This window comes from Hemiscyllium ocellatum, chromosome 5 (assembly GCF_020745735.1).
Source record: "Hemiscyllium ocellatum isolate sHemOce1 chromosome 5, sHemOce1.pat.X.cur, whole genome shotgun sequence".
Classification (NCBI taxonomy): Eukaryota; Metazoa; Chordata; class Chondrichthyes; order Orectolobiformes; family Hemiscylliidae; genus Hemiscyllium; species Hemiscyllium ocellatum.
The window spans coordinates 109,588,556-109,601,118 of record NC_083405.1 but is presented as its reverse complement, the minus strand read 5'-3'; the positions used below and the strand labels follow the sequence as shown (position 1 = coordinate 109,601,118).

Below are 12,563 nucleotides of genomic sequence, written 5' to 3'. Positions count from 1 at the left end.
GTGGTTACTTTTTCTTATCACTCTGACCACCGAACAAGCCTTACACAGCTCCAAAAACACTGTGTATTCTTCCAACCCTGCACTCCGATGCATCCCTAATTTCTTTCACTCCACCATTTGGCAGCTTTGCCTTCGGTACTGTAGGTCTAAGCTTTGCGATTTCCTTCCTGAATTTAGAGTCATAGAGTTGCACAGCACAGAAACAGACCCTTTGGTCCAACATGTCCATGCTGACCAGATACCCTGAACTGATCTAGTCCCATTTGCCACCATTTGGTCCACATCCCTCTAAACTGAACCTAAACTCTAAGCTGCCTCAAACACTTCCTCAGGCAGATTATTCCATATGTTCACCACCCTTTGCATGGAAATGTTGCCCCTTAGGTACCATTTACATCTTTCCCCTTCTCACCTTAAACCAATACCCTCTAGTTTTGGCTCTATTTGGCTATTGACTCTGTTCACCGTATTCATGCCCCTCATGATTTTATAAACTTCTATAAGGTCACCCCTTAGCCTCCAATGCTTCAGGGAAAATAGCCCCAGCCTAGTCAGACTCTTCCCTATAGCTCCACCCCTCCAATCCCAGCAACATCCTTGTCAATATTTTCTGATTCTTGCTGTTCCTTTTGTTCTTTAAGAGATCTTCATTAAAACCACCTCTTTAGCTGAGCTTTTTGCCATCCTTCCTAATTTTCTTTTTCTTTTGCTTGTTGCTAATTTTCCCGATTACACTTTAACGTGCCTTGGGATGTTTTCCTGAGTTAAAGGCACTACAAAAATACAAGGTGTTGAAAGTATGCTCACACAAAGGCAGCATCCAAGTTCATTGGGTAATATAAAAGACCAGTACAATGTTGGCTTTTATTTCCAAGAGAATGGAATATGAAAATAGGGAGGTCTTATTAAAACAAACAAGGAACTGGTCAGACTACAGCTGGAGTACTGCAAACAGTTATGGGAATCTTATTGATTGGTATTGGGACAGTCCAGAGAAGGTTCACTTAGCTGTTACCAGAAATGGGGGGAACCGTCTCATGAGGAGTGCTTGAGAAGTTTGGGTTTTTACTCATTGGAATTTAAAAGATTGAAAAGTGACCTTAGTGAAACATGCAAGATTATTAAGGATGTTGACAGGGTAGATGTGGAGATGTTGTTCCCCCTTTTGGGTGAGTCTGGGACCAGAGAGCATAATTTAAAAAAAAGTGATTGCATATTTAAGACAGAGGGATGAAGGAATTTCTTCTCTGAGAGTAGTCACTCTGTGGAATTCTTTAACCCTGAGGGCTGTCGAGGCTGGATCGTTCAGTATGTTCAAGATTGAGATAGACATTTATTTTGTCAAGAATCCAAGGTTCTGAGGAAAAGGCAAGAAAGTGGAGTTGAGGGTTATCAAATCATCTGGGATTTCATTGAATAGCAGAGCGGTCTCATAGGGCTGACTGGCCTACTGCTGCTCTGACTTTTTATGGTCTTATAATAATTCAAAAAGGGATTCATATGATTTGTATCCACTGAAGTTTAAATTACACTTTATAAATTCTAAATAGGTCAAGTCCTGTGAGTTGCTCATTCTTTTTTAATATTATGTTTCAACTTTTATTCAAGTTTCAAGATTATGATGAAATGTTGCCTCAGTTTGTGTCTATAATCATTTATGAGCCATTGCACGTCCCTAACAATACCTCCCATGAATTCAAAACTTGTGCTTGGTGGCATTACTTCAAACTTGCCTCAAGCAGTACGTGCCAGGTTTGTAATGATTGCAAGTACTTTGCATGCAGTTATGCTTGATGTTTCTGTTTACAAATGGGAAGCCAAACGTGTCCTCACATTTAAAATGATGTGACATTTCACTCAGTGGTGTAATTGTAAAATTAAAGTCTAAAACATGTTTGTTCTGGAAATCCAGGCTTTTGAAGCTGTGCTGCAATTACATTTTGCACGTGCATGCGTTGAGGAGTTTTGCATCCCAATGTGCATTTTGCCTGCTACCATAAGTAATAATATACCTGGTAGTGATTTAACTATTGGTGCAGATACTGCTGTCAATGCCATTGTGGAGGTAAGGTCTATTTTTTTCAGTTTCATTTATCATGATGCTAGCTGCCTGATTTTTTTTAATGCCTCTGCACATAATGTGTTCTGTAGCTAGCATTGTAAAATTTTTGTTTGTACTTGTGTTGCATACTGCTTCCACTGTTGCTTTCTTTCCTGTCTTCTGCCTAGGAGTTTCAACAAATGTGACTAGTTTTCGTAACATGCGCCATTTTACAACAGTATGCTTGTTTGATTTAAAAATGCTCTTTGTTTTGAAGTATGCTGTGAGAATAATTCAATCTGGACGTTTAGACAATTATTGCCTCCCAACATGCTCTGTACATTTTCTGTAATTTAATGGAAAAACATTATTTTTGAAGACCAAAAGGAAGTTTTAGGGTTTCTATTTGCAGCTTATTAAGATTTTATGTTCTCAATATAAATACATACTCCTGATTTTGTAGTGGAACAAATGTTGCTCATAAAACAATTTGGCTTTGTTCTGATGTATATTGGAGAAATGAGTAAGTATGCCATTGTCAAGAACAAAAATTGAATATACCATAGGAAAGAATAAAATGCTAGAATTCATGTTGGCTAAGTTTATCTCAAGAAAACAATATGCTGGGTGGCCAATGCGTACAGAAATAGTGTCATACAGTATGGAAACAGACCCTTTAGTCCAACCAGCCCATGCTGAACTTAATCCCAAACTAAACTACACCCACCTCCTTGCTCTTAAACCCATCCCTCTAAACCTTTCCTATTCATGTACTTGTCTAAGTGTCTTTTAAATGTAGTAACTATGCCCACATCCACCATTTCCTCAGGAAGGTCATCCTACACTCGAATCACCCTCTGTGTCAAAAAATTTGCCCCTCATGCCATTGTTAAATCTATTTCCTTAAAAATATGCCCCTGAGTCTTGAAATCCCCCATCCAAGGGAAGAGGCACCTACCATTAACCCTATCTATACTCCTCATGATTTTATAAACCTCTGTAAGGTCACCTCTGACCTCCCACGCTCCAGTACCCAGCAACATTCAGGTAAATCTCTTCTGAGTCCTCTCCAGCTTACTAATATCCTTCCTATAACAGGGCAACCAGAGCAGGACATAGAAAAGGCCTCACCATTGTCCTCTACAACCTTAACATGACTTCCTAACTCCTATACTCAAAGGACTGAACAATGAAGGCAAGTGTGCTAAATGCCTTTTTAACCAACCTGTCTATATGTGATACCGATTTCAAAGAATTATGTACATGAACCCCTAGGTCTCTCTGTTCCACAACCCTACCCAAGGCCCTACCATTAATTGTATAAATTCTGTTTGCATTACCTCATATTTATCCAAATTGAACTCCATCTGTTCTTTGTCAACCTATTGACAAATTTGATCAAGGTCCCTTTGTAACCTTAGGTAACCTTCTTCACTGTCTACAATGCCACTGATTTTGGTGTCATCCACAAACCTACCAACAATGCTTTATATATTCTCACCAAATCATTTATATAAATGGCAAACAAAAGAGGACTTAAAGTCCTAAAAAAGGGCCTTATGAAAGTTAGAGAACTGGTCGATTTTTTTTCCATCTTTAAACACCAACTGACTTTTTTTTATTAACAAACTACCGGTGCATTTGAAGAATTTTGAATTCTACTAGCATTTTATAACTTAAAGTGATTTCTGTAATCACACTTGCAGATGAATAAATGAGGAGGAAAGAACAGATTTATTGAATGTTCTGCTCAATGTAATTTATACTTGCTATACTGATTTGAAGTTTTCCTGTTAGACGTGTGATCGCATCAAGCAATCAGCGAGTGGAACAAAACGTCGAGTATTCATTATTGAGACAATGGGAGGCTACTGCGGCTACCTAGCGAGCATGAGTGGCCTTTCTGCTGGTGCTGATGTTGCTTACATCTTTGAGGAGAAATTTGATATACGAGAGTTACAGGTCTGTATTTCTTTTTTCCTCATTAAAGATGACTATTTGCTTTTGTTATAGTTTCCTACCTCCAGGCTTTAAAAACAAAACTTTAAGATTTGCAATTTTCAATGTTTTTATATACATCTTTCAATAGATACGTGTTTTATTCATTCATGTCACTAACTAGGTCAACTTTTATTGTCCCTGAGAAGCTGGTGGTGAGCTGCTGTCTTAAGCTGTTGCAGTTCTTGTGCTGTAGATATTCCACAGCACACTTTGGTAGGCAGTTCCAGGGCTTTGATCCATTGACAATGAAAAACTGGTAATGTAATTTTAAGTAATAACTGTGTAAGACTTGAAGGGAAACTTATTGTTGACTCTGTTCCCATACATTTGCTGACCTTATTCAGGAGGACAGAGGCTGTGGATTTGGTAGTTGCTGTTGGAAAAGCTTTGACAAGATGTGGCATTGCATCTTCTAGGTGGTACATCACATTTACCACTCACTGTTGGTTTAGAGGGAGTGGATGTTTTAAGATCGGGAATGAGGTGCCAATCAAGGTGCCTTTTCTCCTAAATAGTGTGGAGCGTTTGAGTCCTGTCAGAACTGCACAAGTGTAGCAGAAAGGAAATCTGTCATGCTGACTGGTCTGGCCTGTACATCATTCTAGCCCCTCTGAAATGTGGTTAATTCTTAGGGCACTTAGGATACGCAAAACAAATGCTGGTCCAAGATTTAAGGAGCTGATTTCAGTATGTTGAGCCATTGATTCCAGTCTTGCCCGGTCCAGTTCTCCTTTGTCATGGTTCTGATGTCTGTAATGTGGAGTCTCATCAGTTGCCTTCTGCCATACCCCCATCCCCCACCATTCAGATCTAAGTGTTGCACTTAGTCTATTTTTAACCTTTGTTTCAGTGACTGTTGTCACATCTGAGTACTCTTTGAAATACATGAAAAGTCATGGAAAGAATCTGTTTTATTTCAGAGCTGAATGGACTTTCTAAATAAGGAATTCAGTTGTTGCTTTCCATTGTCACTGTTGCCAATAAAGCCAAGATTAACCAAAGAAAAATTACAGTATACCTCCCTGTTAGACTAATATTGAAAGGTTCTACAAAATCTCTATTTCTAACAATATCAAACAAATTCTGTAAATTGTTTATACATAAGGAGGAGTTGTTTCTGGTTTTATTTGGTATAACAGCATGGATCTTCTCTCAAGACTATATTATTGTTAATCAGTCAATCCCATTCTTAAAATATTGGTATAGGTGCTTTAAGAGTTGATCAATATAGTTTTAAGAGCCTTTTGACTCAAGTTCTACATAGCTGCTTTATCTGCATGACGATGTGTTGATTTAAATCTCTGTACCCCTTTGGAGCAGAATTATTCAGTAATTTGTTGTTCAGTGATTATTGTTTAAACTCCTCATATATTGTCCATATCTCAAAGCATGCAAAAGAACTTCATTCTTTCATTTTTATCCTTGCAATCCAACGTGATAGGGTCCTGGGCCCAACCAACTTCAGCCATTTTATTATTCACCATTTTTATGTTATGAGGTCAATACCACAATTGTTGAAACCATATGTGACTCCTCAGGGACTGAAGGGGTCTGAAAGTATTTGCAGCACGACCTGGACAAGAACGAAACGCTAGATGATAATCACCTCAAAGTAGAGACAATTTAAGCATCATCTTTGACATTACGGACATCCGAGGGATCGCCATTGACCTCAAAATGAAAGGGAAAGTGACAGGGTGTGTGGAGTCAGTAGAAAGATAAGCAGCAGGATAGTAAGTGTGCAGGGTTTAAGTTCAAAGCAGATTAGGAATGAAGCAAAAAGGAAGGATAACTTAGGACATATTACTAGAGATGTTGGAAATCATGAGGATAAGAAAATTAGCATTAGCTGAAAGCTTGTAGTATTTGTAACAAAGTAGATGAATTAATGGCACAAATCATCGTGAATGATTATGATGTGAAAGACATTACAGAGATGTGGTTGCGGGGGTTCAGGACTGGCAGTTAAACATCCAAGGATTTACAACTTATTGAAAAGACAGGAAAGCGGGCAGAGTGGCAGGTCTGCCTTGTTACTTAAGAATGAAATTAAATCTATGGCACTTAATGACAAAGGGTCATATGATGTGGAGTCTGTGTGTGTGGAGTGGAGAAATCACAAAGACAAAAAAACCATAATAGGAGTTATGTACAGACCTCCCAGCAGTGGTTAGGACCAGGAGCACAAGTTACACCAGGAAACAGATCGGGCAAGTCAGAAAGGCAACGTCACGGTGATCAAGGGGGACTTCAATATGCAAATGGACTGGGTGAATAATGTTGCTGGTGGATCTAAAGAAAGGGAATTCATAGAATGCTTACAGGATGGCTTTTTGGAACAGCTTGTCATGGAGTCCACAAGGAAGCAGGCTATTCTGGACTTAGTGCTATGTAATGAGCCAGACTTTATCAATGTTCTTAAAATAAGGAAACGCTTAAGAGGCAGCAATCATAATAAGATAGAGTTCAGTATGCAGTTTGAAAGAGAGAAGGCAAAATCAGATGTAATAGGGTTACAGTTAAATAAAGGTAATTACAGGGGCATGAAAGAGGAACTGACAAAAATTGACTGGAAGCAGAGCTAGTGGGGAAGACAGTAGAGCAACAATGGCAGGAGTTTCTGGGTATAATTGAAGACACAGTACAGCAGTTCATCCCAAAGAAAAGAAAGATTACCCGTGGCGTGGGGTGTGGGGTGGGTGGGAGGTGGGGGGGGGAGGGGAATGGTGGCTGACAAAAGAAGTCAGGAAATGTATCAAAGAACAGGAGAGAGACCATATAAAGTGGCCAAGAGCATGGCAAAATCAGAAGATTGGGAAGAATAGAAAAACAAACAGAGGGTAACAAAGAGAGAAATAAGGAAGGAGAGGATCAAATATGAAGGTAAGCTCAACAGTAATATTAGAAATGATAGTAAAAGCTTCTTTCAATACATAAGAAACAAATGAGAGGCAAAAGTAGACATTGGGCCATTCCAAGTTGATGCTGGGAGATAAGGAAATAGCTGAAGAACTTAAAAAGTACTTTGTGTCAGTCTTCACAGTGAAAGACATGAGTAATATTCCAACAATTAAGGAGAGTCAAGGGCAGCGTTGAGTATGGTACCCTTTACAAAAGAAAAAGTGTGAGAAAAGCTAAAAGGTCTAAAAATTGATAAATCTCCTGACCCCATTGGGCTACTTCCTAGAGTTCTGAGAGAAGTGGCTGAAGAAATAGCGGAAGTATTTGTTGTAATCTTTCAAAAATCATTAGAATCAGGGAAAGTCCCAGATGATTGGAAAATCGTCTTGTAACCCCATTGTTCGAGAAAGGATCAAGACAAAAGATGGAAAATGATAGGCTGACTAGCCTAACCTCAGTTGTTGGTAAAATTCTAGAATCTATTGTTAAGGGTAAGATTTCTAAATTCTTGGAAGTGCAGGTTTGGATTAAAACAAGTCATCATGGATTTAGTAAGGTGAGGTAATGCCTGAAAAACCTGTTAGAATTCTTTGAAGAGGTAACAAGTAGGTTAGACTAAGGAAACCCAGTGAATGTTACCTATCTAGACTTGCAAAAGGCCTTTGATACAGGCATGGATTGAGGATTGGTTGTCTGACAAAAGGCGGAGCATTGGGATAAACGGTTTTTTTGGAATGGCAGAGGTGACAAGTGGTGCCCCGGAGGGTTCAGTGTTGGGACCGCAGCTGTTCACTTTATATATCAATGATCTGGATGAAGGGACTGAGGGCACTCTGATGAAGTTTGCTGATAATATAAAGTTAGTTGAACAGGCAGATAGTACTGAGGAAGTGGGGAGGCTGCAGAAAGATTTAGACAGTTTAGGAGAGTGGTCCAGGAAATGGCTGATGAAATTCAATGTGAGCAAATGTGAGGTCTTCACTTTGGAAAAACGAATACAGGCATGGACTATTTTCTAAATGGTGAGAAAATTCCTCAAGCCAAAGTACAAAGGGATCTAGGCGTGCTAGTCCAGGATTCTCTAAAGGTTAACTTGCAGGTCTAGTCCGTGATTAAGAAAGTGAATATAATGTCATTTATCTCAAGAGGGTTGGAATATAAAAGTGGCGATGTGCTTCTGAGACTTCCAAGGTATCTGAGGTATACAAGGCACGTTTTGGGACAATGCTTTAATGCATTTGTATGATAATATGGTAGGAAGAGATCTGATCAAGGTAACCATTCATCAAATCATAGAATCCCTACAGTGGCCCATAGAGTCCACACTGAGCCTCCAAAAAGCATACCACTCAGAGTCATCCCCCTCCACCCAATTCCTGTCACCATGGCTAATCTAACCTCTACAGTGTGGGTAATTTAGCATGGCCAATCTATCTAACCTGCACATCTTTGGACTGTGGGAGGAAACCATAGCACCTGGACAAAACATATGTAGACATGTGAAGAATGTGCACACTCCACACAGTTGCCTGAAGGTAGAATTGCACCTAGGTCCCTGGTGCTGTGAGGCACTAGGGCCAACCATTATGCCACTTAGGATTATCCCTTAGAATAACTTTGATATACCCTATTTCAGAATCAGACTTGCCTGGTGAACAAATGGGTCAGCTGTAGTTTGAGTAGTTGTCAAAAAGGCCACTGTTTTAGCTGATGGAACTGTAGGAAATCTGTGTAAACTTGACTAGTGGAGTTTTGTTTACAGTAGAGGGGAATCCCTGTCTGGTTTCTCAACCAGTTTAGCATTGTCAGTCAGGCCTGCACAGTGGCACATCTAAAAAAAAATGAAATTCAGTCATGGAACATTGGTGTTGTTGCATTTATTGCCCATCTATAGTTGCCCAGAGGGTGGATATCAGTCAACCACATTGCTGTGGTTCTGGAGTCACATATGGGCCAGGCCAGATAAGGATGGAAGTTTGCTTACCCAGAGGGTATTAATGAACCAAATGTATTTTTCCCAACAATCAGGAATAGTTTGATATTCATCGAATGGTTTGATATTCATCATTAGACTCTTAATTCCAGATTTTGTTTTGAAATCAAACTTCACCGTCTTCTATGGTGGGATATTACCTAGGTCTCTGGATTGATAGTCTAGTAATAATACCACTAGGATGGTGGAGGGTTGCTTTTCAGACTGGAAGCCTATAAGGTGTGGTGTACCTCAAGGATCCGTGCTGGGGTCCACTGCTTTTCATCATTTATATAAATGCCTTGGATTCAAGGTATGGTTTGTAAGTTTGTAGAGACACCAAAATTGGAGTTGTAGTGGACAGCCAAGAAGGTTACCCCAGAGTACAACGGGATCTTGATCAGATGGGCCAATATGCCGAGGAGTGTCAGAGGGAGATTAATTTAGATAAATGTGAGGTACGTATTTTAGAAAGGCAAATCAACGCAGGACTTATACCCTTAAGGGTAAAGTCCTGGGTGATGTTGCTGAACAAAGAGACCCTGGAGTGCAGGTTCATAGTTCCTAGAACTGGGAGTCATGGGTAGGTAGGATGGTGAAGAAGGCATTTGGTATGCTTGCCTTAATTGATTAGTGCATTTTCCATTTTTGGAATGCTGCTTGCAATTCTGGTCTCCCTGCTATACGAAGGATGTTGTGAAACTTCAAAGGGTTCAGAAAAGATTTACAAGGATGTTGGAGGGTTTGAGCTATTGAGAGAAGCTGAATAGGCTGGGGTTGTTTTCCCTAGAGCGTCAGAGGCTGAGGGGTGACCTTATTAATAAAATCATAGAATCCTAGAGCCGTAAGTACGAAGACAGGCCCTTTGGCCCAAACTGGTCCGTGCCAACCAAAATGTTTGTTCACGCTAATGCCATTTCCCTGCACTTGGCCCATGTTCTTCTAAATCTTTCCTATCCATATATTTGTCCAAATGCCCTTTAAATGTTGCTAATGTACCCACCTCAACCACATCTGCTCAGAGCACATTCCATTTCCACACCATCCTCAGTGTAAAAAGCTTGCCATCAGGTTCCCTTTTATTTTGTCCCCGCTAACCTTAAACTGATGCCCTCCAGTCCTCAATTCCCCAAAGCTGGGAAAATGACTGAGTACATTCACCAATCCATGCTGCTCATGATGTTATAGACTTCTAAAAGATCACCCCCCCACCTCAGTCTCCTACGCTTAAATGAAAAAAGTCCTAGCTTGTCCAACCTCTCCCTATAACTCAGACTAATGAGTCCGGGCAACATCCTTGTAAATTTCCTCTGCACTCTTTCCAGTTTAAGAACATCTTTCCTGTAGCAAAGTGACCAAAACTGAACAGAACACTTCAAATGAGGCCTCACGTCCTGTATAACTGCAACATAGCTTCCCAACTTCTATACACAATGCCCTGATGAAGGCCAGTGTGTCAAAAGCCTACTCCACTACTCTGTCTACTTGTGACTCCACTTCCAGACTATGCACCTGAACATCAATGTCACTAAAGCTTTCTATAGGTATGTGAGGAATAAAAGAATGACTCGGGTAGGAATAGGGCCAGTCAAAGACAGTGGGAAGTTGAGTATGGAGATCAGAGAGGTGCTAAATGAACATTTCTCATCAGTGTTCACTCAGGAAAAGCAGAATATTGTGGAGGAGAAGAATAAGGTACGAGATATTAGACTAGAAAGGATCGAGGTTAGTTACGCACAGGTGTTATCAATTCTAGAAAGAGTGAAAGTAGACAAGTCCTCTGCGCCGGATTCGATTTATCCGAGGATTCTCTAGGAAGCTATGGAGGAGACAGAAGAGCCTTTGGCTTTGATATTTGAGTTGTCATTGAGGACTGGAGGATTGCAAATGTGACCTTGTTCAAGAAGGGCAGCAGACATGACCCAGGTAATTATAGACCAGTGAGGCTTACTTCTGTTGTAGAAAAGATTTTGGAAAGGATTATAAGAGATAAGATTTATAATCATTTAATGAGCAACAATTTGATTTCAGATAGTCAAATGGTTTCGTCAAGGGCAGGTCATGTCTCACAAACCTCAGAGTTTTTTGAGAATATGACCAAGCATGTAGATGAGGGTAGGACAGTTGACATGGTATACATGGACTTCAGTAAAGCCTTTGATAAGGTTCCACATGGGAGGCTGATGGAGAAAATGCAGAGGCATGGTACTGAGAGTGAATTAGCAGTTTGGATTAGAAACTGGCACTCTGGAAGAAGGCAGCGAGTGGTGGTTGATGGAAAATATTCAGCCTGGAGTCCGGTTACTAATGGTGTGCCACATGGATCTGTTTTGGGACCACTGCTGTTTATCATTTTTCTAAATGACTTAGGCGCAGGCATAGCTGGATGGATTAGTAAATTTGCAGATGACACTAAAGTTGGTGGAGTAGTGGACAGTTTGGAAGAATGTTACAAGTTGCAGGGGGATTGGGATAAACTGCAGAATTGGCAGCTAAATGTGAGGTGATGCACTTTGGGAAGAATAACAGGAAGGCAGAGTACTGGGTCAATGGAAAGATTCTTGGTCGTGTGAATGTGCAGGGGGATCTTGGAGTCCATGTGCTTAGATCCCTTAAAGTTGCCACCCAGGTGGATAGTGCTGTTAAGAAGGCACACGGTGTGTTAGGTTTCATTGGTAGAGGGATTGAGTAACGGAACTGCAATATCATGCTTCAACTATACAAAACGCTGGTGTGGCCACACTTGGAATATTGTGTATAGTTCTGGTCGTCCCATTACAGGAAGGATGTGGAAGCATTGGAAAAGGTGCAGAGGAGATCTACCAGGATGTTGTCTGGTCTGGAGGGAAGGTCTAATGAGGAAAGGCTGAGAGACTTGGGTGTGTTCTCATTGGAAAGAAGAAGGTGAAGGGGGGATTTGATAGGGACATACAAGATGATCAGAAGATTAGATAGGGCAGACAGTGAAAGTCTTTTTCCTAGGATGATGATGTCAGCTTGTACAAGAGGGCATAACTACAAATTGGGGGGTGATAGATTTAAGATAGATGTCAGAGGCAGGTTCTTTATGCAGAGAGTGGTAAGGGTGTGAAATGCCCTACCTGCTAATGTAGTTAACTCAGCCACATTATGGAGATTTAAACAATCCTTAGATAAGCACTTGGATGATTTTTGGATAGTGTAGGAGGATGAGCTGAGAATAGTTCGCAGGTTGGCGCAACATCGAGGGCTGAAGGGCCTGTTCTGCGCTGTATTGTTCTATATTCTATTTTCTAAGGTCCCTCTATTCCACTTCAGTCATTAAGGCCTACCATTTACAATGAAACTCCTACCTTCATTTGACTTTCCAAATTCAAGACAGCTTTTATTCTCGCTTTGAGCAGAATTTCAGTGGAGAGGTAACACTTATTCCAACAAGTCCCGATGAACCTATCCCAGCAGTCATTGCATCAGAGGTCAGATCAGCTTTCCTTTGTGTGAATCCAAGGAAAGTGATGGGACCAGACGGAATACCAGGCCGTGCACTCAGGGCATGCACAGATCAACTGGCAGAGATCTTCTTGGACATCTTCAGCCTCTCCCTGCAGTAGGCCACTGTCCCTGCCTGTTTCAAGAGGGCCAACTCATTCCTGTGTCTAAGAAGGTTCA

General features: G+C 40.6%; 1 protein-coding gene across 3 annotated transcripts in view; it reads left to right on the top strand.

Annotated features, from left to right (window-relative positions):
- LOC132815823 (ATP-dependent 6-phosphofructokinase, platelet type-like) overlaps window positions 1-12,563 on the top strand; it is a 127,525-nt gene that overhangs the window by 90,273 nt on the left and 24,689 nt on the right. For all 3 annotated transcript variants that reach the window (XM_060825104.1, XM_060825101.1, XM_060825102.1), the window contains one exon: window positions 3,839-4,003. In XM_060825104.1, the coding sequence (XP_060681087.1) occupies window positions 3,839-4,003 (165 nt within the window). The remainder of the gene's footprint in view (window positions 1-3,838; window positions 4,004-12,563) is intronic.